Consider the following 25,775-nt stretch of genomic DNA (forward strand, 5'->3'; position numbering starts at 1 on the left):
AAGGCAGGAATGTAAAAAAAATTGCAGTTTTCTAGTATTCCTTATCATTTTAATCAGAAGTAGTAAAAAATAAAATAGCCAAAAACTTTTTGAGGACCAATTACTATTAATTTTGATATTTTTATAGTATGCTCTTTTGTTTATTTAAATAATGACCATGGCACTAAAGTAAATGTTTTATAGTTTACTACTGCTATAATCTCAAATTTTTGCTTTTAGACTTTACCTCAAATTTTTAAAAGACCAGTGAGTGTATCAAATATATTTGGTGGTCTAAAAGATTTTCATTCTGAGGCCAAAAAATAACAAAAATCTAAACCTGAAAATGTGAAGACTCACATTTGCAGAAGCAAACAAAAATATACTGAATAGACAAGCTCAAAAGCAAAAAGAAGTGCTTATTACAGAGGTAGAGGGTGCTACTTTTTAGAAGGAGAAAAAACAGAGCTACACATTTTTCTCCAGATCTTATCAATAAAACACAGCAATTTCACTTAAGCCGAACTTCAGTAATCAGCTATCACAAACTGCTATGTCACAGGCAGATGGACAAGCAGATGGAACATTTTCACAGCCTTTTCTACTCAAGGGGTGCAGCCAAAAATCATTTTCCAATGTCTTCCTGAGAAATATTAATTATTGTAGTCACGACTGAACAACCCGTGTGAGAATCAGAAGGAAGGACAACGGTATTTCAAGTTCCTTTAAATACTTGGCAGAAATTCTAAAATTGAGCATGAAAGAAAATGAGGAGAAAAAAGAAAAAGTCTAACAAGGGCAATTTAACAGCCCCAATTTGTATGTTCTTTTAAGTTCAATAAAAAAAATACATGGGTAAAGTAAAATAATTCTTATAACTTTTACACAATAATTGTGACAATATGAACTTTTAAATCCAGAAGTAAATTTATATTTGGGGGCTATAATTTCAAACATTTAATATACCATTCTATAATTGGTTGTTATTCATCGACTCAGAAGGCAATATTTGTAGCCAAAGTACTGCCACCAGAAGGCTCACATTTACTCTCAAACAAAGCATGCCTATTTCATAGTAACTCTTTGGGAAGAACTATATTATGTAAGATTCGAAAAACAGCAATAAAAGGTATGTGAGAGAAAAAGGGTTGGGTACCAAATAAATAGGAAACAGAAGAAGGAAAGTTGGAAAAGAAAAAATACAGAAAGATAGCAGAAGAAAGATGCTTTTAAGAGAAAAAAAAAAGAAACAGAGAGGGGAGGAGAAAGGAAATATACGTCTAACTTATGAATTTGGGGGGAGTCTACTGGCATTGAACCTAGAAAGCATTCTAGCTCTATCTCCAGCCCTGTTTTACTTTTATTTTGAAACAGGCTCTCACTAAGTTGATGAGAGTCTCACTACTTGCTGAGGCTGCCCTCGAACTTGCAATCCTTTTGTCTCAACCTCTCAAGTATTGGTAACTTGTGGGCTTTGGAGATGGAGTCTCACTATATTACCCAGGCTGGCCTCAAACTCACAATTCTCCTGCTTCAGTCTTCCAAGTAGCTGGCATCACAGGCACACACAATCATGTCCAGCATAATGTGTGGACTTTTTAAAGCCATCTACCACAAATAACAATTCTAACGAATTTATATAAATGCACTAATGAATTTACCCTTCCATAAAATACCAGATTTATTCAAGTTTTTCTGATTCTTTTTTATCATTAGATATATCACTTTTCCTTAGTTTCTCATCAGAAATAATCAGATTACTTATTTCTCATTACCTTCAGCCCTCCCAATAAGCCTAAAATATGTCCTTACCTTTGATGTAAAACATTCTGTGCATCCAAAGCCCCACTTCCCAATCAGTCTCAATAGAGATACTCCCATTTCCACATCTCATGAAAGAGAAGCCTAACACATGGTGTCAGAGCTGCTGCTCCACTAGCAACAGCGTCTCCCTTCCTACTCTTTCCTTGGTATCCAGTATGCCAGCCATGATGAAAACCATAAGAAATTATGTCTGATTCTTCAAGTGTGACTTAATATAATATAGATGCTCTCAGACTTGATAGTCTAGTAGTCTTTAAGTGTGACATTCTGAATAATTGCTATAGCTAACAGAATAGACATAAAATTATTTTCTAAGTTTGGCTTGATTACAATAATAAGAAAATAAACACAATAAAAAATAATACTAACCAAGTAAAATACTCCAGGGCTCTTTCTATGTAGTATACAGCTTTCCCGTCAAGATAATCCACTAGAGCCGCTTTTGCCATCATAAGATGGCATTCACCCAAACCTAAAATCAGGTAAATCTCTCGTCATTCAAATATATAAAATAAACCCTTAAAATAAATTTCAAATAAATGTAGTGCTGTTCGGCCGGGCCTGGTGGCGCACGCTTGTAATCCCCGCGCTTGGGAGTCAGAGACAGGAGGATCGTACCGGTTCGAAGCCAGCTGCGCTATCGTAAGAGACCCTGTTTTAAAAATATAAAATAGGTCTGGGAGTGTAGCCTGGAGGTAGAAGGGCTTCCAGGAACCCCAGTACCACCAAAAAAAAAAAAAAAAAAAATACTGCTGTTCTTTTAAAGCCCCTTTCCAGCAAACATGCCCTAATGTTTTATAAAATCATCTTCAAATATAATCTTGCACACATTTAGTTAAGAATTCAAATTTTCACAGGTTAGATGGAATAAGCATGCACTAAAAATTGTGAAAATTACCAATTGTGAAACCAAAGAATTTCTTTAACTTTGAGCAAGTGACTTTCCTCTTAAAATCTCAGCCTTGTCAGGCGTGGTGGCGCATGCTTGTAATCTCTGCGCTTGGGAGGCAGAAACAGGAGGATCACGCTGGTTTGAAGCCAGCCCCGTTGGCTTAAGAGACCGTGTTTTTAAAAATAAAAATGTATAAAATAGGTCTGGGAGTGTATCCCAGAGGTAGAAGGGCTTCCAGGAACCCCAGTACCACAAGAAAAATTAAAATCTCAGTCTCAAAAATGAAGATACTAAGCCAGGCATGGTGGCAAACGCTTGTAATCCCAGCATTTGAGAGGCTGAGACTGGAGGATCGCGGTTCGCGAACAGCCTCAGCTACTTAGTGAGGCCCTCTGCAACTCAGTGAGACCAGGTTTCAAAATAAAAGAATAAAAAATAGGGCAGGGGCTGTAGCTTGGAGGTTGAATGCCTCTGAGTTCCATTCCCAGACCCGCAAAAAAAAAAAAAAAAAAAAAATGAAGATACTATCTAAATATTATTTTCTATCATACAACTATTTAACAATTGTGAAGCAAGATATTTTATACTGAAATCTATACAACCAGGCGTGGTGGAACACGCTTGTAATCCCTGCACTTGGGAAGCTGAGACAGGAGGATCGCACAGGTTCGAAGCCAGCCTCAGCTACTTAGTGAGGCTCTCAGCAACTTAGTGAGATCCTGTTTCCAAATAAAAATATGAAATAGGTCTGGGAGTATAGCCCGGCTGTAGAAAGCCTCTGGGTTCCACCTCCAGTACCGCACACACACACAAAAAAGAAATCTATATAGCAAACTGTACTGTAAAAATTAAATGAAATATTGATTTCCTAAGGCACCTAGTAAACATTTAAAAAATGTGACCACCCCTTCTCTTGAGAAAAGTTTTGCAAAATAAACAATTTTTTAAGAAAGAGTGATTTCAAGCCCTAAGCTATGTTACTCAAAACCAACATTACTAAGGGTTTAAACTTTGTTATTTTAAAGAAGTCTAGAGCTGGACGTGGTGGCGCACGCTTGTAATCCCTGTGCTTGGAAGGCTGAGACAGGAGGATCACACAGGTTCGAAGCCAGCCTCAGCTACTTAGTGAGGCTCTCAGCAACTTAGTGAGATCCTGTTTCCAAATAAAATATAAAATAGGTCTGGGAGTATAGCCTAAAGGTAGAAAAGCCTCTGGGTTCCACCCCCAGCACCACAAAATAAATAAATAAATAAAGAAGTCTAGGTTTTTTTCAAATGATAAAATATAATCATACAAAACTTAGATTATAGAGATGGTAGTATTTTTCCTTATATATTCAAAGATAATTAAGAAGAATGATTATCTATGAAGAAACTGAAATCAACTTAGACAATTACAAAACAATACGATGCCTCTAATGTTTAAAAAAATTTAAATTAACTTAAATAATTTACAAAATAATTAAAATGTTTTAAGGAATTCCTATGATACAGCAAATTAATTATCAAAATGTAAAAGCACTTACTTTTTTTTTTTTAGAGGTCCATTTTTAGGTACAATAGGCATCATGGTATTCATCTAAAAGTTACCTAAAATCTCTATCATATTACTATTTATTCATCTATTTATTATGAGGGGGATACTGAAGACTGATCCCAGAGACGTTCTATATCCGAACTATACTCTAAGCCCTACTTTTTCTTTTTATTTTGAAACAGGATCTCACTAAGTTACTGGGCGCACTGTCTTCAAAGCTGTGATCCACTTGTCTCAACCTCCCAAGTGCTAGGATTACAGGTGTACAACACCACACCTGGCTTCACATTACTATTTATTAGCTAGTATAAAGCAAGATTTGATCTTCTTATATTTAAATCTATAAAAGATATACTATAAGAGGTTTATGTTAGATGCATACTATTGACTAAAGAGTTCTTTTCAAGTTATTCAACACATTTACGTAGGAAATTTACCCAAGGATTATATAATGAAGTATCATGAAAGTCAAAGGAGCTATTAAAAATAAATGACCCAAGGGAGGGAGTAGGGAGGGAGCCAGAGGGAAGCTCCCCAAGTGCCGTGTGCATGCCTGTCATTATCACTCTAAACTACACTAGGATGCAGACTACAGTGCACCAATAAAAGTATATTTTAAAAAGAAAAGAAATTACCTTTCAAAGCAGGCACATAGTCTTCTTTCTTTTTAATGATCTGCTGGTATTGAGCTATGGCCTCCTTGTACTTGCCTAGGATTTGCTGTATTGCTGCAGCCTTGAAGACACTGTACATGGATTCTGGGTTCAGCTCACTGGCTTTTGTGAAAGACTTCAAGGCTGTGGTATAACCGCCTCTGCTTAAGTATGCCTCTCCTAAAGACTCCCAACAATTGAAGTCCTTTGGGTCTGCCCTTAATGCTGCCTGTAAACTAAAATTTTAAGAAACAGTAAGAGAACTAAAAATAATAGAACTATGTTCACATCCAAAAGAAAAACATTAAATAAATAATACAATCAAATCATGTTATCCATGGCTCCTTCTATTTATAAAAGTGCTACTAAAAGTAAATGTACCTGTTTCTTTTACAACTTAAACTTTTTAATACTAATAAATTTTTTATTAAAATTTCAGAATGAACAAAAACAAATGCTTATTTGAAATAAGCTTATCTGAAATACTTATTTACCTATATGAAAGAACTATAGTTTTCTAACCTACCAGAGCAGGTAGACATCTCAGTCTGCTTCATAGCCACCACTAATCCTTCCACTAAATAGGGATGTCACCGTTGAATTATAGGAATAAGAGACATGCTTTAAATTTCTGACCAAATTCCATTTTCATGAAAAATTTCAAAATGCCTATATTCTAGATATTAACATAAAACATAAAACACTTTACTTTGATTCAATTACATTTTATTTATTTTGAAATACATTTCAAATCAAATAACTAAAATTGATAATGTATGAACTATGCCAAATGCTCTTAAAGCTGCCAAATGTCTCTCTTGCAAAAATAATGAATGTCAGTGGACGAGCAACAAAAACCTTTACCTCAGCTGTGAATCTTTACTGAAATTCCTACTGAGAATCTACTACATGTGTGATATTGTTAAGACTTGACTTTACCAGACTGGCTATCTCCTCAGCAACAGGACATAATTCTTGAAATTCTACTGCCATATAGACAATAAGCACCAATCAACTAGAAGTAAATTTTATATTTCTTCTCTCAAAACACAACCCGGTAAGAAGCAACTTATGAAGGATCCTTCGGGTATAAATGAATTTTACTTTAAAAAATCATTACGCTGTCTAAAAATAAATATAGTGAGGAGCCTTACTCAGCCACTGCTTGAGAATGTTGACCAGCTTTCAAATAGTACAGTCCTCGCCTAAGCCAGGCCCATTTTGCTGTTCCAGCACTTGCTTTTTGAATTACTGTTGTTAAAATAGACAAGGCAGCTTCCTAATAAGAAAATATTTGTTAGAGACACTGAACATCATAAAGGTATAAAACACCTATGTAAAAATAGAGACATGTATTTTAATTTCCTACTTTTGCATTTTCAAACTTACACTGCTTTACATCAATTTAGTTTCAGTAATAAGTGATATGTAGTCTAATATCTGCTAATGAAAATAAAATGTAATCTACTTGTAAATGGTAGGAAAAAAATTCTATTTTATCTACAAAGAAAAACAAAAACTAATAGTAACTTTCAAAACTAATGGTAACTTTCAAATACATACATGTATAAAAATACTTCCATTTATAAACTGAGGGTAAAAATTTTAAAAGGCAGGCTGGGCATGGTGGCGCACACATGTAATCCCAGCACTTGGGAGGCTGGAATTACAGGGAGGATCATGAATCGTGGACAGCCTCAGCAACTTAGTGAGGGCCTTTGCAACTCAGTGAGACCCTATTTCAAAATAAAGAATAAAAAATGGGGCTGGCTGGGAGTATAGCTCAGAGGTAGAATGCCTCTAGATTTCATCCCCAGTACTACAAAAAAAATTTTAAAAATCAAAAAAAGGCAAGAGTGACATACCATATCTTCAAGCTCCACACTTAGGTCAACTGCTGCAGCTCCGGATTCAGCATCAGTGTCATCTAGTTCAAAGGCTTTCCTGTAGCAGCCACGGGCCCTGCTTTTATCTCCCACTACATCTTGGTAATAATGACCCAAATAGTAGAACACTTTACCCATGTATGTATCCAGTCTTGCTGCCTTGGAAGTAAATATTAACAATAGAACATTAAAAATTCTTTGGGGTGAGTATTTTTAAAACACAAAATATAAATACAGTACACAAATTAAAGAAAAAAGAAACACATTATTTAAATGCACAAAGAGAGACCAAAACATCTTTTACTGTAAGATTTAAAAGAGACATAAAAGTTGGTCCTCGGTGCTTACAGAAAATAAACCTAAGCATAAAATACTAGTTTCTTCAGTAAAAGAATGTGAAATTAGAACTACTGTTTAATTAATCTATTCTTAAAGGTCAAGATAAGAATGTAGAACTTATATTAAATATCTAAAAAAAAAACCAAAAGGTTAAACATCTAGACTCATATGCCTATAAAACTAGAGTAAAATTTACCTAAAAACAGTACTATTTTCCAGAAATAATTGTGTCACTTTCTATAAGGCATATTTCTTTCTTTAATACCTTTATTTGGTACATTGTAATTAGACATCACATTGGAATACAGAGTGACAGAAACACACATGCACAAAACTCCTAAAGCATCTCACTCTAACACATTTCTGAAAAAAATTATTTCTATGATTAATATTCTCCTTGAAAAGCCACATAATATTCTCACAAAACCTTATATATGAAAAATGATAATTAAAAACAGTTCAGTAAAGAGCAGTTCTTTTATTTTTTTTTTTTTTTCGGTACTGGGGATGGAACCCAGGGACATTATTCCTCCGCGCTACATCCCCAGCTGTATTTTTTTATTATTAATTATTATTTATTTTGAAACAGGGTCACACTGAGTTACAAAGGACCTCATTAAGTAGTTGAGGCTGTCCACGAACTGTGATTTTAAATACCTTTAAACTTGCATCATTTCTCTTTATGATTTTAGAATAAAATTCCCTTCAACTAGTAACTGAATAGCAGGACCTATTTTACCTTTAGGAAGTGGGTAAGAGCCTTTGTTTTATCTTTTCTTGTTTCTTCGCCCATGAACCAATATGTTAACCCAAGCTGGTAATGATATTCTGCAACTTCAGGATCTCTCTCAAGTGCTCTCTGGAAACTATGTCACCAAAGGGGAATAAAAAGGAATATTAAAATATTTATAGATAAATATGTAAAATATAGGAGACTCCTAATTGAAATAGGCTCAGTGATTCAAGGATACCAAATAAGAAATAAGTAATTATTTTAGAAATTAGGCTATCATGAGATAAAATAATTTGTTTTTGAAGAAGAGAAAGCTTAAAAAAGCACAGTGGCCTTTTAGCACTAACACATGCTAAGTGTTCAGAGATTATACCAAATGTTACATTTACTTACTGAAATGACAATAAGTAATTAGATTCAAAATCTATCACAGACTTTTTCAGTTACTATGGTAAAATGGAAATGCATTTCTTAAAAACACTAAGACTTTTTAAAGGCCTTACTTTTTGTTTTTTCTTCTTAATCTATTGATTTTTTATATTTTCATTGGTGTATTAGAGTCTCACATTATAATGTAGTTCACAGTGACATACATGCACATAGCACTTGGTGGGCTTCCCCTTGCTCCCCACACCCCCTTCCTCATACAGGGTATTCAGACTAACATTTGATATTCTCATATATCAAATGTAAAAGCAGGTGACTCCTTCATTGATTCTCCCTCCCCTGGTCCTTTCCCCAAACCACCTCCTTAGCTCCACTGGAGTTTCTCCTCCATTGTCTGGAGTAGCTTTTATATTACAATTACTCCCTAGCTTCCAAATACTAGAGAAAACATATGATCCTACACTTTCTGTGACTGGCTAATCTCACTTAACATCATGTTCTCCAAATCCATCCATTTTCCTATTAATAACATAATTTTGTTCTTCTTTATTGCTGAATAGAATTTCATTCATCTGTTGATGGATACCTGGGTTGGTTCCATAATTTGGCTATTGTAACCTATGCTACTATAAACATGGATATGCGTGTATCACCATAATCATCTGATTTCAGTCTCTTTGGAAAGATACCTAGAAGCAGTATAGTTGGATGATGTGATGGATCCATTCCCAGTTTTCTGAGGAATCTCCATAGTAGCTGCACTAATTTGAAATTCCACCAACAGTGTAGAAGAGCTCCTATTTGCCCTCATCCTCGCCAGCATTTACTGTTGTTTTACTTCTTGAGGACTGCCATTCTGGTTGGGTTAGATGAAATCTCAGTATAGTTTTGATTCACATCTCCCAGATTGCTAAAGATATTGAACATTTTTTCATATATATATATATATATATATATATATATGCCATTTTTATTCTGACTAAAAGCCTTTAAAGACAAATTTATATAAAATTGGATCTTCATCAGTCCATTTCGATTTTTTAAGAAGTAGAAAAGCAAACTTAGATGTGACTGGATCTATCAGCAACCTATATGCCCTTACCATTTTTCTGCTTGTAGATAGTCCTTTTTCGTAAAATGGATGAAAGCCTCAAGGGCGTGAGCTTCAGCTAGGTCAGGGTAAGAAGAGAGAACGTCTTCCATAATCTACAAAGTAGGTACCTGTCAATTCCATATCCACATAAAAATGACTTGTAACTTTTGAAATATGCTTAGTTTACATTAAAATAAAAACTAACCTTTGTAGCTTCATCTAATGAGCCTTTGTTCAGATAGGCCAAGCTTTTGAGAACCAAAAGTCCTGGGATGTTATTTGCATCTGAAACCTAAAAAAAAAAAAAAAAATTGTAAATAACCGCTAAAAATCTCCTTCAACAAAACTGCAGCAATGCTTGCTTTAATTAAAGAATGAAAAGCCGAGTCCTAGTAGAATAAAGATATAAATGTCCTATTTTCTATCACTAATAACATTTTCATTCTTTGTAATCTCTTTAATAAGGAAAATTTCAAATACATATAAAAAAATTAAAGACTAGAATAACAATCCCATATGTACCTATCATCCAGGGAAATTTTTTTCATCTACATATTCATCCACCTTATCAAATCCCTGCTCAGATAATTCTAAAACTAATCTCAGATATTAAAACTTTTCATCTGTGATAATCCAGCATCTATATCTAAAAGTTATATTCATTTCTAAATGAAATAGCCATATTACTATTATCACACTAACAAAGCCAACCATACATCTTTACTATCACATTTCCAGGTGTCTCACAAAATATTTGAGCAATTATTTATTTTGATAAAAATCCAATTGGCTGATAGATCTCAAATCTCTTTTAATCTAATGGGTTCCCTTTCATCTTTTTCCTTTCTGATCTTAAATTTAACTTCTGAAAATATGGGCCAATTAATTGTCAGTTTCCCAGAGTCTGGACTTTGCTGAATATATTTTAATGGTATTTGCATGTTTCATGATTCCCTGTATTTTAGTAGTTAGGTCTAGAAGCCTTGATCTGATTGAGATTTGATGTTCTCGCAAGAATACCTCATGGGTACGTGCACTTAGTTGTGAATCTTGCTGTTTTTATTTTTGTGATACTAGAAGTCATAGATCCTCAATTACATCTATTCATTTATCATTTCTTCTTAAACAAAGAGAAATTTCTCCTCCCTTCACTGTTTCCTTGGTTATCTTAAGAAACAGTTCACACAGGAAAGAGAAAACAACTGCTTTAATTCCTTCAAGTGCACTCCTTAGCATCCTCCAAAGATTATTTTTCTCTTGGCTATTTTGTTGATTTCTTTTGTGTACCATCATACAACCACAAACTTAAACATAATTGATGGGGTCCAATCCACGACAGTTACTGGTGCCTTGACTGGCCAGTGAGAGCCTCTCCTCTGTATGCCAGTTTCTAAGCCCTCTTGAAATCATCCTAATAGCCTTTATAGTTTCCTTGTTTGTTTGTTATGACAAGATGTTCAGTGCTCACCTTGCACATTTTTTGTCTCAGACCTGGAACCCCTCCAGTTTTTTAAGATTTTCTGTGTGTGTGTGTGTGTGTGTGTGTGTGTGAGAGAGAGAGAGAGAGAGAGAGAGAGAGAGAGAGAGAGAGAGAGAGAGAGAGAGAGAGTATTGGAAAGTTCTTTATAAAGCATTCACACAAAGCATATTATCGAGGAAAGGCAAGTAGAAAATAAACAATTTTATTTCTTGAAGGATGTTGACAACTGCTATAATTTTAAAGAAATATGAAATCTAAAGCCCTTTGAAATATACAAAACAATGATTTTTATAAAAAATAAAAACCCTGCAATATACTAAGTGATAAGAGTTTTTGATAAGAAAATGGCCTTTATCTGACAAAACTCATCAAAGTTCAATGTTGTTATAATTCATGGTTTACCTGGAATGTTTTGGGGTTGGATATGTGTGTGTGTGTGTGTGTGTGTGTGTGTGTGTGTGTGTGTGTGTGTACAGTACTAGGGTGAGTCCAAAAGCACTCTACCTCTAAATTATACTGCAGCGTTCTTTATTTGAAATAGGGTTTCCTTCAGTTGCTGAGAGTCTTGACTAGTTGGTGAGGCTGAATTTGAACATATGATCTTCCTGTCTCAGCCTCCTAAGTACCTGTATTATAAGCACAGACCACCACATCTGACTCTGATACATTTTTTTCCCTAGGGAATTTCAAATGACTTGAACAAAAACTAATTAAGAAATCAGTTTTGTCCTTAAAAATCAGTCTTTCTTTGAATGAAACCAAACATTCTCTATCATGAAAGTACTAAAGTCCTCAATCTTTACAATAATCTAGAGAACATTTGGGGGGGGGGATTTAGAATCCCAAATTAATAATAACCAAATAGTATCTAAGAGAACAAAAAGAGGGGAGACTAATAGAAAAAGCTAAAGAAATAAATTGCCCCATACGAAGAGCACTCTGAAGTACTTAACCAAGAGTCAAAGAAATAACTTTCAGAGTTTCCAAGTATATGAATGATTGATCAAAGTGCAGATATGGTGAATTTATACCTGTAACTCGAAATGTGTGTGTCAATAAATATTTGGTAGAAAGAAATAGTTGTTACTTGGTGGTTGAACAGTAATTAAAGTTAAAGGGAAAAACTCAATGATGACACTACCTGATCAAGAGTACGAACTGCTTCCTCTGAAGAGTCACAATCCGAGAGCTTAATTAAAGCCTCTGCTTTCAAACGGAGACAAAGGTTCTTCTGATTGAGACTGCCACCAGGTACACCAAGACTGTCTATGTTCTTCAGGGCTGACAAAATTAAGGGCATCTGAATGAGATAACCACATCACTTCACTTCTTTGCTTTTTAAGAATGACATATAATAAAGACATAGTAAAGATAAATTTCCATAAAGAGTTCTCCAAAGGTAAACGTAAATTCTTCCTTGAACTTTTTATAGAACGATCTTAATTTAGTCCACATATGAATTTAAAGCCTCTACTTTCATTTTTTAAAATTTCTTTATGCTTCTATTGGTGCGTTATAGTCTCACCTCATAACGCAGATCACAGTGACAGTGAAACACATGCACACAGCACGTGGTGGGCTGTTGTCACATGACATATAAGAAAACCAAAGATACTGGAGAATAAAAATGGCTATTTTAACCTGCTGCCTCATCAAGGTTATCCCTTAACCACAGTACCTGTATCACACACAGCCAGTTAAGGATACAAGAAGGAAAAGAAGCTGACGAGACAGGAGCTAGGTGAAGGGATTTTCAATTACAGAAGTGAGGTTACTAGATAAGTCAGAACAGAGAATCACTCCGTATCTCACCTCACCACATTCAAATGGGTTCCAAGATGCCTACAGCTTCCTTATCTATATCACGAAGTTCCTGAACACACCAGAAACTTCCTTGTTACAAAAAGAGGCAGAGCATCTCCACCCTAACCTAACCTGACTTTGTTAAAATTCAAATGTGGGAAACCTGGATAAGTCCCCACGGTCAGCTTAAAAATAGATAAACTAAGCCGGGCATTGTGGTGCATGCATGCCTGTACAAATCCCAGAACTTGGGAGGATAAGACAGGAGGATTGCAAGTTTGAGGTCAGTCTCAGCAATGTAATGAAATTCTCAGCAACCTAGCAAGATGACCCTGTTTCAAAACAAAAGATATAAAAGGGTTGGGGTTCTGGTTCAGATGTAGAATGCTCCTGGGTTCAATCCCCAATATCACAAAAATAATAGATTTGGCATTCATTTAATCTTTTTAGTAAAATATAGTCAGCAATTTAAAATGAAAAAAAAAATTCCAGGGCTTTTTAAAACCACTATATTTCTCCCTTTAACATGAAAACAAATAGTATTGGCCATCCTTATATGTAAACCCAAAAGATGTCAAGAATACCTTGACTGCATGAAAGAACAGCTTCCTTACACCTGTGCATTTTGACTTGGGTTTCTGCCAAGTGATACCATCCAGCTGTGCAGAGAGGACTTTCCTTTAACCCTAAAAGGAGAAAAGCAGTAACAAAAACAAAGATTTCTGTGACTGCTTAAAGGAATATCTACTTTCCAAATCAGAGTCCTCCCCTCTTCCTCACCTCTCTCATGTAATCAATCACAAAGTCACACTGATCCCATGCCCCAAACCATTTCTGTACATTCATTTATCTTTCATTTCTGACACCACCATTTCAGATCAGATCTCCACCACCTTCATCCCTGAGCACTGCATGTGCCTGATATTTACTACAATGCATTCTGTATTTACAGGCAAACTACCTAAAAATATGAGGTAATAAAATTCTCTCCTAAAGCCTTTCATTATACATTGCTGGCCTTAGGATAATGTGCAAACTCTTAAAGGAGGTTTGCAAGGTCCCTCTTCAATATAATTTCCTGCCCCTTCCTAGACCCATCCTTCATTCTCAAATCTTGCTGGCGACCTGGAGTTTCCTAAACAACCACTTTCCTCTTCATATTATAGTATAGATTCATCTCTAAGGTTAAAATATCCCTCCGAACTAGATGTGGTGGCACACACTTATAATCCTAGCATTTGGGAGGTTGAGACAGGAGGATCATGGTTTTCGGACAGCCTCAGCTACTTAGTGAGGCCCTTCGCAACTCAAAGAGACTCTGTTTCAAATAAAGAATAAAAATAGGGCTAGGGGTATAACTGGAAGGTAGAATGCCCCTGTGTTCAATCTCCAGCACCACCACAAAAAAAAAAAAAAAAAAAAAAAAAAAAATCTCTCTTTCACCCACTTGCCTGGCTTGTATTTGTCAGTTAGACTGTGGCTTGAATACAGGTTCGTCCAGAAATATCATACCTGATAGTCTAAGTTAAAGCCTTCTTAAAGGTATTTTACAATGAAAACACTGAGAAGCCAAAAGTTTAATTAACTTTCCCAAAGTCTTGAAATTAATGGGTATAAGAGTTATAACTCAAACCTAAGAAGACTCCAGGATATATAGGTATATTTTCCCCTCCTATCTTAGATATATTTTTTAAAGAAAGCCCAAGATTAATGCCTACTGACTGAATAGTAATTACACTTCATGTTACATGCTATACATTTTACATTTACCTTCTGTTAGATTCCTAATAGCATCTTCATATTTTTTGTCTTGTAATGCTTTAATGCCTAAGCCAATGAGACCTGGACCACTTTTTGAATTCATTTCCACTAGTTTACAACAATATTGTTGTCCTTCATCAGTAAGACTTCCTGGAATTAAAAATGAACCATTATTAGCATATATATACTTAGTTTCTATGAGCCAAAACATATATACTAGAATCTCTAAAGCTATCTTATACATCCTTTACCATATCCTGATTCCAAGAATTTAAAACTTAAACCAATAAACACACACAAAAAATTAGTATTTCATAAAGAGTATTGTGCTTTTTCATCTTTAACACTGAAAGTAGAAACAACTTTACCCATAGATACTGAATCTGAAGTCTTACTATAGGGTTTCAAACAAGAAAACTATTGTTACTTGCCAGTCAGATAAGTGACACGGCCTACAGTCTTTCTTTCCTAGTCAGCAATAACAATATTAGTTGTTGAGTGAAGAGGAATCTTCATCAGTCTCTCTCTGTGGGCAACAATGCATGGCTATATACATGGTGACCAGATCGAGTGGATTTTTTCAGCATCCCAGGATCAAAAGATACTCATCTGGATACTGAACAGACTTAAGTCACATCTTGAGTGACAAGTTCAACAGTACATCTCCTCAATTTTCTAAAACTATCTTTCTTCTACATAACAATTAAGCTTATGTGATAATTATCCAATGCCTACATTTATTCTTTAATTTTGAAAAAATAGTTTCATTTTGAAAACATTACATATTTTGTTATATTTCTTTTTTTTTCCCAACCTCAATCACTAGGACTGACATTTCCAGAAAAACGTGTACAATGGAAGGAAAAAAGGAAGTTAGTTAGTTCTGCTTTTAGAATTAATGGTAAACAGAATTTACCACTTTCGTAAGATGTTCTGACATAGGACAGCTCTCAAAAAGTAAATAAGCAATAAATATGAGGAACAAATAAAATCAATTTATATGATAAAAACTGACCTGATATTTTAATATCGGTGTAAACCATATGTAGAGAACCACTGTTTTTGGTCACAGAGGTCAAAGAAAAATGCTTTTTATACCATTTAGATTATATATTTCAGTTTTCAAATCAAGATACACAATAATGCATAATCTATAAGTGATATTATATGATGATTTAGAAAGACAAATTAGCACCCAAAAATAAAAGAATTCATAATGTCTAAAGAATTAAAATTGTAGTACTGTTTGGCAAAATATGAGAAAAAATTAGAGGAAATATTATTTTGATTAGTAAGCAAGAAAAAAAGATACTAGCCTACTACTAGTATAATTCCAGACATGTCTTTTTTTCTTTTTTCTTTTCTTTTTTTTTTGGCAGTACTGGAGATGGAACCCCAGGGGCATTCTATCTCCGAGTAACACTCCCAAGCCCCCCACCTTTTTTTCTTTATTTTGAAATAGGGTCTCACTGAGTTGCAAAGATCCTCACTAAGTAGCTGAGGCTGGCTTTGAACCTGCGATATCCTCCTGTCTTAGCCTCCCAAATGCTGGGATTACAAGCATGCACCACCATGCCTGGCTTCTTTCTATCTTTATGTTCTCACTTTTGCTTTCATAAACATGAAATCTAGTAATAGATATGCCTAGCCCCATACCCACTATATCCTCCTAAGCAAAGCAGTGGCTTTTTCCTTTCTATCCAGTGGTTGTGTCTATACTAGACACTGTGTATAGTAGGCATCAGCATCACCTAAAAGAGTTGTTAAAATACAGTGTGCTAGCCAGGCGTGGTGGCGTACGCCTGTAATCTCAGTACTTAGGAGGCTGAGACAGGAGGATCCGGGTACACAGACAGCCTCAGCTACTTAGTGAGACCCTATGCAACGCAGTGAGACCCTGTTTCAAAATAAAGAATAAAAAATAGGGCTGGGCTGGGCTGGGCTGGGCGTGGTGGGGCATGCTTGTAATCCCAGGGCTTGGGAGGCTGAGACAGGAGGAATGCACAGGTTCAAAGCCAGCCTCAGCTACTTAGTGAGGTTCTCAGCAACTTAGTGAGACCCTGTGTCCAAATAAAGTATGAAATAGATCTGGGAGTATAGCCCGGAGATAGAAAAGCCCCTGGGTTCCACCCTCAGTACCACCAAAAAAATAAATAAATAAATAGGTCTGGAGCATAGATTAGAGGTAGAATGCCTCTGGGTCCAACTCCAGTACTGCCTCCCCCCCCAAAAAATACAGTGTGCTGAGCCCAACTCCTAAAGTTGCTAATTCAGTAAGTCTGGTGTAAAACTTAAAAATGTGCACTTCTAACAAGTCCTCAGATCCTGCTGATGCTTCTGGTCCAAAGCCATATTTTAAGAACCACCAGTCTATAGAATTTGCTAATAGTCTTATTTGTTGTTCTGTAACTAAATAATAAAGTAAAAAGAATAATTGCCAGCATGGTATCTTATATATGGTAAGTATTCATTAAATATAATAATCCTTTAAAAATATATCATGCAACCGGGCGTGGTGGCACACGCTTGTAATCCCCGCGCCTGGGAGGCTGAGACAGGAGGATTGCACGGGTTCAAAGCCAGCCTCAGCTGCTTAGTGAGGCTCTCAGCAACTTAGTGAGACCCTGTTTCTAAATAAAAAATATAAAAAAGGTCTGGGAGTGTAGCCCAGAGATAGAAAGCCTCTGGGTTCCACCCCCAGTACCACCAAAAAAATAATAATAATAAATAAAAAATTAAAATATATCATGCATTGATGTTCAAAAGCCTTAGTTTGTTAATATGTAATGGCTCAGAATTACTAAAGAAGAGTAAAAGCCTTTATCACCCTAAAAAAATAAAATAGCTATTAAAATTTTACCTCTGACTTCTACCCATCCGAGTCAAAACTCTTACTCCATAGAAATAGAAAGACAAACTGCCTTGGCAATATAAGCTGCCTTTATTACAGAAAATACACCAGGGATAAAAATAAATAAATAAATAAATAAATAAATAAATAAATAAATAAAAAGCAGATCATGTACCTCTGCAATGATCATCCATATTTAGGGTACCCAAAACTACATAGGTAACAAAATTTGAGTAGGTAGTTCCCAAAAGGCTGAGGTGAACAGAAGCAACTTCTAAAACAGGGTAAACCTTTCTAACATATTCTCTTTCCTAATGCCTGGTAGCACAATTATAAAACTGAGTCAAGACTTGGGGAAACTATGTTCATGTTGAGCTCTGGGTAACATATTCTCTACATATGATCAAGTGTCACTAAGAGAAATTATCTACCGTTTTCCCCCAAACTGGAAACAATAATAATAACACTCATGTTCCTGTGTAAAGACATGAGGAATATTCCAGCTTCAACTCTCCATCTTTCCCTTCTCCATACTCATTCTTGTTAAGAATACTAGTTAAATAAATATCTTTACAAAGAATAAAAAGAAAAGACGTCATTACTTTTAAATAGAAGATCATTTATTTAACTTATTTGCTCTCTTAACATTTAAGGAATTTTAAGCTTTCAAATTAAATGACTTTAAAACAGGTTTACCAGTATTATTTTTTACTTTTTGAAAAGGCAAGCCAGACTTAAGGCTCATAAATTCTAAAACCCAAAGGTAGACAATGGGTTTTATGAAGGGTCGAATGTTAAAAGTCATACCTATGGAATTCTATTTTCTAAAGTTTACTACAAGTGAGTTCAAAAATAAATAAACAGAGCTGTGCACGCTTGTAATTCCCGTGCTTGGGAGGCTAAGACAGGAGGATCACGGAGGTTCGAAGCCAGCCTCAGCTACTTAGTGCAGTTCTCAGCAACTTAGTGAGACCCTGTTTCCAAATAAAATATAAAAATAGGTTTGGGAGTATAGCCCAAAGGTAGAAGGCCCCTGGCTTCCACCCCAGTACAAATAAATAAATAAATAAATAAATAATAAAAAATAAATAAAATAAATAAATGAACCCGTCATTATGGACCACACTTGTAGTCCTAGTACTTGAGAGGCTGAGACAGGAGAATAACAAGTTCATGGCCAGTCTCGGCAACTTAGTGAAGCCCTCAACAACTTAGTAAGATCTTGTTTCAAAATAAAAAAGAAGCTGGGCGTGGTGGCACACGCTTGTAATCCCCACGCTTGGGAGGCAGAGACAGGAGGATCGCACAGGTTCATAGTCAGCCTCGCTGGCTTAAGAGACCCTGTTTCCAAATAAATAAAAAATATAAAAAATAGGTCTGGGAGTGTAGCCCGGAGGTAGTAGGGCTTCCAGGAACCCAGTACCACCAAAAAATAAAATAAAAAGAAAATAAATGAAAAAGAAAATAGGGCTGGGAATGTAGCTCAGTGGTAGAATGCCCCAAGTACTACAATCTCCAGTACTACAAATAAATAAAATTTAAAAATAACTGATTCACTTCTGATATACCAAAGAAGCTAATCATTACAAGAGAATTTTTCTTTAAAAAAAAAAAACTAGTTTGAAAAAAAGACATTTAAAAATTGATGGCATTCATTTATTTTCATTTGGATTTTCTAATATTTCTAGAACAAAAAACATCTTACAGCTCTTTTCCACTTGAATTTGAAGAACCAAGATTTCTTATCCTCCCCCATTTTATCAACAAAGCCAAATAAATCAAAAAAGTCGTTTAGCATAAAAAACATTTCAACAGATGACAACTATGAAAGCTATTCACCACATATTACATGAAGCTTTACAAACTGAGTCATTTTGAAAATCAATCTTCAAGTCTCAACATGCAAAATAAGACAAAGGAAAATGAAAGATATTTGTCCTCAGTGGAAGAGAACCCAGTGATTAACTGCTGTGAAGGCAACAAATTCTACAGATAGGGAAGAACTCTGCGGGACGAAGAGCCAGCTTTTAGAGACCTTGGAGATTTTTCAAAAGTTTTTAATTTTCAGAGGAATTCTGAAAGCTTGGTTAAGAAGAGCAATAAAAAAAAAAGAAATCATTAACTATTAAATTTTCACCTGCATAAGAGTGCTTTATCTTAGAATGCACTACACCTGCCAGGCGTGGTGGCGCACGCTTGTAATCCCTGCGCTTGGAGGATCGCACAGGTTCAAAGCCAGCCACACTGGTTTAAGAGACTCTGTTTCCAAATAAAAATATAAAATAGGTCTGGGAGTGTAACCCGGAATGGAGAAGGGTTTCCAGGAACCCTAATACCACCAAAAAAAAAAAAAAAAAAAAAGCACTACACCTGAACTATTAATTCCACAAATTCTTACAACCAACAGTTCTCTTCCTTGGTTTTACCATATGTGTAAATATGTATTCACTGCTCTTTGCCATGATACAGACCTCCTTTTCTTTCAATTCTGAAAAACACTCATTCCCCCCCAAGCCCTCTTCAAGAATGATTTTTTTTATTTAGCTTAATATTGATCTCTTATCTGCAAACAACCAGATGAATAAAAATATGAACAGGAGTGATGTTCACATTTTTTTAATTATCTATTCAACACAGACACTGATAAAAAGGACAAAGGCTGGTTTGAAAAACCAAGAAGGCCAAGAGCACACTTATGGGGATGCTTTATACATGAATGACTCTGTGTGTCTGGTAACCTTCCTAGATACCAGCCTGGAACACATGGCATCCACAACCACAGGCTTGCTAACTCCCAACAAGCTTGCTGCCATCACTTCTCTCCTCCCCCAAGGAAAGTACATAAAGATGAAAAGGAACAAAGTCTACACAGACACACACCGCCCAACTTCAATCGCATTTTTATTAAAAATGTAGACCATTCACAAACTTCATTACTTCGTAACATTTTTCATAAAAATGTACTTGTGACACTATGACATAACATCCACACTGGGAAGGTTAATCTTCCCCAAAATTCCTTCCCTGACATTCACAGCCCTATGTAACTGAATCCAAGCTATTCAGCCAAAATATATTTTAGTTATTCCAAAACATATTCTACTATTCCTAAAATAAAATGCACCTCGCTCCTCAGCTCTGCTCATACCACCTGGAGCACTTTTCAACCCTTACTGTTTATCTAATATATATCAATGGAAAATTCAAGACATCCCTCAACTCCCACCATCAAAAAGACTACATTGATGCAAGGCGTGGTGGTGCACGCTTGTAATCCCCGTGCTTGGGAGGTGGAGACAGGAGGATCGCGCAGGTTCGAAGCCACCCGCGCTGGCTTAAGAGACCCTGTCTCCAAATAAAAAGTGTAAAATAGGTCTAGGAGTGTAGCCTGGAGGTAGAAGGGTTTCCAGGAACCCCAGTGCCATAAAAAAAAAAAAAAAACTACTAACTCTGTATCCCTACACTTTCCTATACTGATCAGCCTCTGTGTGAAAAAAAAAAACTATGTCCTATATTTCTATTTATGTGCAGAAATACTAACGTGGTATTTTACACATGGTAAATGCTAGAACATTTTTCGATTGATAGCAACATCACTCCCACAAAAAGCATACACCTGTAGAATACACAATATATTGAAGAAGAAATTACCTGATTCAATTAAATGCAAACAAAGCATTTCCAGTGGATATTCTAGGGCGGGATAGATGTTTATCATTCCTTCACAGGCCTTCTTCAACCTAGCAGTTTCATGAGGAAACTTGAAAATATAAAAACAAAATAAATTCCAATAGTAGTAAAATTTATTTCTGAACACTTTCCTGTATTAGAAACATATAAAACTCACTTTTGAAATACAAAAAGTCTACTTACTTTGGATAAACACTGAATGAAATGCCTATAAAGAATTTGGTGATCTTCACTAGGAATCATATCTGATAAGTCCAGTGCTTTCTCAAATGCAGTGAAAAGCTGAAACAAACAAAAGAGCTATTCATGAAACAAAGGACACCGGTGATAAAGAGTTAAAATATATAAGACTCCCTTATACAAACTACAACTTCAACTAGCTGCAAGTATATTTTATTGTCTGGCTCTGAAAATTTCAATAGGAAAAATAAATGTATTCTAACTCCACTGGCCAGTAGACTACCCTGAACAAATAAGTGATAACTATAAATCAACAACATTAATTTAATAAAATATTTTTCCATTCTTTGCTGTTTCCTACAAAACAGTCGACCAGAACACAGTCATATATGATAGTATAGCTGCTACTGGTCACATCATTTTTAAATCACCTCTTCTGAAATCACTACCACATTTTTTGGAACATTTCCAGTAGTAGCAAACCTTCAAACCTTAAAAAAAATTGTTTATGGAGCCAGGTATGGTGGCTCACGCTTGTAATGCCAACATTTGGGAGGCTGAGACAGGAGGAACGTGGTTCGTGGACAGACTCAGCTACTTAGTGAGGCCCTTTGCAACTCAGTGAGACCCTGGTTCAAAATAAAGAATAAAAAATAGGGCTAAGGGTGTAGCCTGGAGGTAGAATGCCCCTGAGTTCCATCCCTAGTATCGCCAGAAAAAAAAAATTGTTTATGAAGTTATACTTTGGGTAAAATAAAAACATTTTTTTCTATACAATATTAACTGATTTTGAAGAAAAACCTAAAAGAGGTTTTTCTGTGTAAGAATAGCAGTACTAGAACTCAAAGCAAGCTCTTGAAAGTACTCTGTACCATTAATTTGGCTAAGTAAGTTCTACTTTTTTCATGAATATTCACAACTTAATTTAGAAAACCATTAATATAGTTCACTACCTCAAAAATTTTGTTGGCAAATACAATATAAAGTCTTCATAAGTAAGTAAAATTTCACTGCTCTGTTAAAGGTGGTGATCTTCTATAAAGGAAGCCTAACATATTGGATTTTTAAAAAACAGTAATTGAAATTATTTCAAGTAGAAACTAAGTGACATATTTTTTTCTTAACACTCATTACTCAAGGTGAAAATAACCCCCTAAACCTTTTTATTCTAATAACTAGAAGGCAATTCTTAAAAATGTATTACTAGAGGCTGGGGAGAAAGGGAGGGTGAAAGAATGATGGTTGGTATGATCAATGTATACTATATGCATGTATGAAAATAGAACATTCAATTCCATCAATACGTACAACTAATACGTGCTAATAAAAAACTATAATTGGGGCTGGAGGTGTATATCCAGCACCATAGAAACAAAAGAAGAAACGCTATAGTTCTAGCTACTTAGGAAGCTAAGGCAATAAGGTCACTGATCCCAAGAGTTCAAGGATAACCTGGTCAACATAGTGAGACCTGTATCTTGAAAACAAACAACAACAACAAAACTATATACATATATAGATATATATACATATAAATATATATATATAATTTATCTTTCATAGAAGATTATAGTATAGAAAAATCAAAAAGACATTTTACTTATTTTGATATGTGTTTGATATTCTGGTACACTATATGATTTTAGGAAAAATAACGAGGCTATATTATAAGGATATGACTTAAAAGAAGTTGGTAAGCTACCTAATTTTGTCACTACTCAGTTTCTTCTGCAATTGCATCTAAGCAGTTAGAGTGTCGGGGCCCACTCGGCTGGACCGAGATGGCACCCAGGCTTGTTGCCAGCGTGGATTCAAGATGGTGCCTAGGCTTGCAGCCAAGTCATGAGACTCACAAGATGGACGTCTCCTTGAGCATGCGCAGTGTGCCATGCTACGTGCCTGCAGAATGATCAGTGATGCAAAGCCTCATGCTATCACCAGCCTGCCTATGAGAGAGTCAGAAATATGCATGCCCTAGCTGTGGAAAGCTTGGGGTTGGTAGGGAATAGAGGGAGGGATTATGATGCTGATATATATTGTGCTTGCTGAACGCATTATTAAGGAAGAAGAGACATATTATTGAGACATATTAAGGATCCATTAAAGAAGAATTCATATTTCAACTGAAGAGGTGTCTGTGTCGTTCTCTAAGCCCCTGCGGGTCAGAGTCTTAGGGGACGATATTAGAGCACTAGAATCACATTATGGTTTGAATCTTAATGTCCCCCAAAAGCCATGAGTCAACCTATGGCACTTTGGGGAGGTAGAAGAAAACTTATAACGCGGAGCCTAGTAGAAAGAGGTCACTGGATATGCCCATGAAGGGTGTGTCAGAACCCTGGCCCTTCCTCTCCTTCTCTTTGCCACCAGCCATCACGAGGTGAGCAACCTTGTCTACCACATGCTCCCTGCCACGATGCTCAGCCCTGCCACAGGCCCAAAGCAATGCAGCCAGCTAACCAGGTAATGAAACCTCTGATTTGATTTTCTCAGGTATTGAATCCGAGCAATGGAGATGTGACTAATGCATCACAATAACACAGAATAATCTTATCCTTGCATTTTTATCCTCAGCTCTTAGGACACTGCCTGGCATATAGTACATTCTCAATAAATAATTTCTGAATAAAGGAACAAATTAATGAGTGAACAAATAAACAAACATAACAAAGAAATGAACTTTCCATCCTATACAGAGCTCTTAACTGTTAAGGTCCAAGAACTCCATTTTATTTAACAAATGTACATTAAATAGCTATTTATTATAAGAAGAAATTAAATTGACTTTTAAATTTATAAATAAAAAGTAGGATATGGATATTTTCTAATTGTGGTTGAAAAACCAATATTTGTACAGTCTTTAAAATTCTTTTCAGCTGGGCGTGGTGGCGCACGCTTGTAATCCCCGCGCTTGGGAGGCAGAAACAGGAGGATCGCGCAGGTTCGAAGCCTGCTGCGCGTGCTGGCTTAGGAGACCCTGTTTCCAAATAAAAATGTAAAATTCTTTTCAGAGCCAGGCATAGTGGTGTACACTTGTAATTCCAGCATTTGGGAGGCCAAGACAGGAGGATGGCAGTTCGCAGACAGCCTCAGCTACTTAGTGAGGCTGTTTACAACTCAGTAAGACCCTGTTTCAAAATAAAGAATTAAAAATATAGGGCTGGGGGTGTAACTCGGAGGTAGAATGCCTCTGGGTTCCATCCCCAGTACTGCAAAAAAAAAAAAAAAAAATCCTTTCAAATAGTTGAAAATTTTCACACTAAAAAGAAGCATTATCTAGGTATAAATGCTTTAACTAGCAAAAGTAAATATTCCAAATACTTTAGTTGTTAAGCCTCAGAGTAGTTTAGTATTTTTAGTTCTTAAGTATAAAGAAGCATACCATCAAAGTACAGTATTTTTTAGAAATTACAGTATTTTTTTTCTTTTTTCTCTCTCTCTTTTTTTTTTTTTGGTGGTACCAGGGTTCCTGGAAACCCTTCTTCCTCCGGGCTACACTCCCAGACCTATTGTATATATATTTTTGGAAATAGGGTCTCTTAAGCCAGCAAGGCTGGCTTCGAACCAGTGCGATCCTCCTGTCTCTGCCTCCCAATAATATACTGCCATATATTATTTCATTGTTTCCATTTTCTTTTTCTAAACTCACTTCAATGACCGATTTTCATAATACAAACTATAAGGAATAAATGAGTTAATACCAGTTGCTGGGTTTCATTATTCTGATCCTCAGTGCTCTCAGCCAGTAACTGAGTCAGTTTCCTCCATAGCTGATGAAGCTCTTGATTGTCTGCACCTTCTTCCTGCCGTGTCTTTATCAGCTTGTGCCATGTTCGAGCTACCTATTGAAAAAGAAATTCAGGGAGGTTATTTTATATTGAATTTAAAAATGTAAATTCCAATAAAAACTGTAAAATCTGAAAATAAAAATATTTTGTCCACTAATACATAAAAATAGCGTTAAGAGCAGAACCCATTACAAACTCCATAAAAAAACAAGTTGATTGGGAAAATTCACAGAGCCCTTCTATCAAAAATATGACTGAGATACCAGAGCAGATCCAGGACCTAGGACAACATTCCCCAATCTCCATTACTTAACAGATACCACAAACTATAGAGACACCACAAACGGTAACTAAATTCTACAGATGATATTTTTACTTATTAAATTTATACCCTTCCATGGTTTTAGAAGTTTTTGGTACCTTAAACTTAATTTCAAACCACTTTATCTCTTAAATTATTTTTAGATCACAACTGATACATAATAATTTTCATTCTTATTTAAGCTAAATGATAGCTTTTTCCTAAAACTCGTTTTATTAAATGAAGTCTAGGACCCTAGGAAATCATTAACCAACCTCTAGGTGTTTCTTTTCCTGGTAATACAGATCCACAAGTTTCTTACAGACATCACACCACTTCTGTTTGTCAACACTGGAGTAAAAAAAAAAAAAATTAACTTCATAATGAAAACAACCAAAAACTTAAGACACTAAAAGTTAAAATATCGCAATGATATTATCAGGTACTATTTTAAATTAGAAAACATTTTCTTTTGTACCACAGAAAAATTTTGTATAAATGAGCCCTTTATTAAAAATGTATGAGAAATATTACCTTTCATTATATTACTAAAAATAATATGGAAATTCCAAAATTAGTCATTCCTTACTAGGAGTGA

The 25,775-nt window shown here is 35.5% G+C and overlaps 1 protein-coding gene across 1 annotated transcript in view; it reads right to left on the minus strand.

Moving 5' to 3' along the window:
* Positions 1–25,775, minus strand: part of SKIC3 (SKI3 subunit of superkiller complex) — a gene marked incomplete at both ends in the record, with an annotated part of 81,716 nt that overhangs the window by 50,831 nt on the left and 5,110 nt on the right. The window contains 14 exons of the mRNA XM_080694113.1: positions 2,173–2,275; positions 4,868–5,121; positions 6,040–6,164; positions 6,751–6,930; positions 7,850–7,976; positions 9,333–9,436; positions 9,529–9,615; positions 11,945–12,084; positions 13,191–13,292; positions 14,377–14,517; positions 20,870–20,978; positions 21,092–21,190; positions 24,790–24,930; positions 25,453–25,528. Of these exons, the coding sequence (XP_080550239.1) occupies positions 2,173–2,275; positions 4,868–5,121; positions 6,040–6,164; positions 6,751–6,930; positions 7,850–7,976; positions 9,333–9,436; positions 9,529–9,615; positions 11,945–12,084; positions 13,191–13,292; positions 14,377–14,517; positions 20,870–20,978; positions 21,092–21,190; positions 24,790–24,930; positions 25,453–25,528 (1,788 nt within the window). The remainder of the gene's footprint in view (positions 1–2,172; positions 2,276–4,867; positions 5,122–6,039; positions 6,165–6,750; positions 6,931–7,849; positions 7,977–9,332; positions 9,437–9,528; positions 9,616–11,944; positions 12,085–13,190; positions 13,293–14,376; positions 14,518–20,869; positions 20,979–21,091; positions 21,191–24,789; positions 24,931–25,452; positions 25,529–25,775) is intronic.

This window comes from Muscardinus avellanarius (genome assembly GCF_963383645.1).
Source record: "Muscardinus avellanarius genome assembly, chromosome: 1".
NCBI classification, from domain to species: Eukaryota; Metazoa; Chordata; class Mammalia; order Rodentia; family Gliridae; genus Muscardinus; species Muscardinus avellanarius.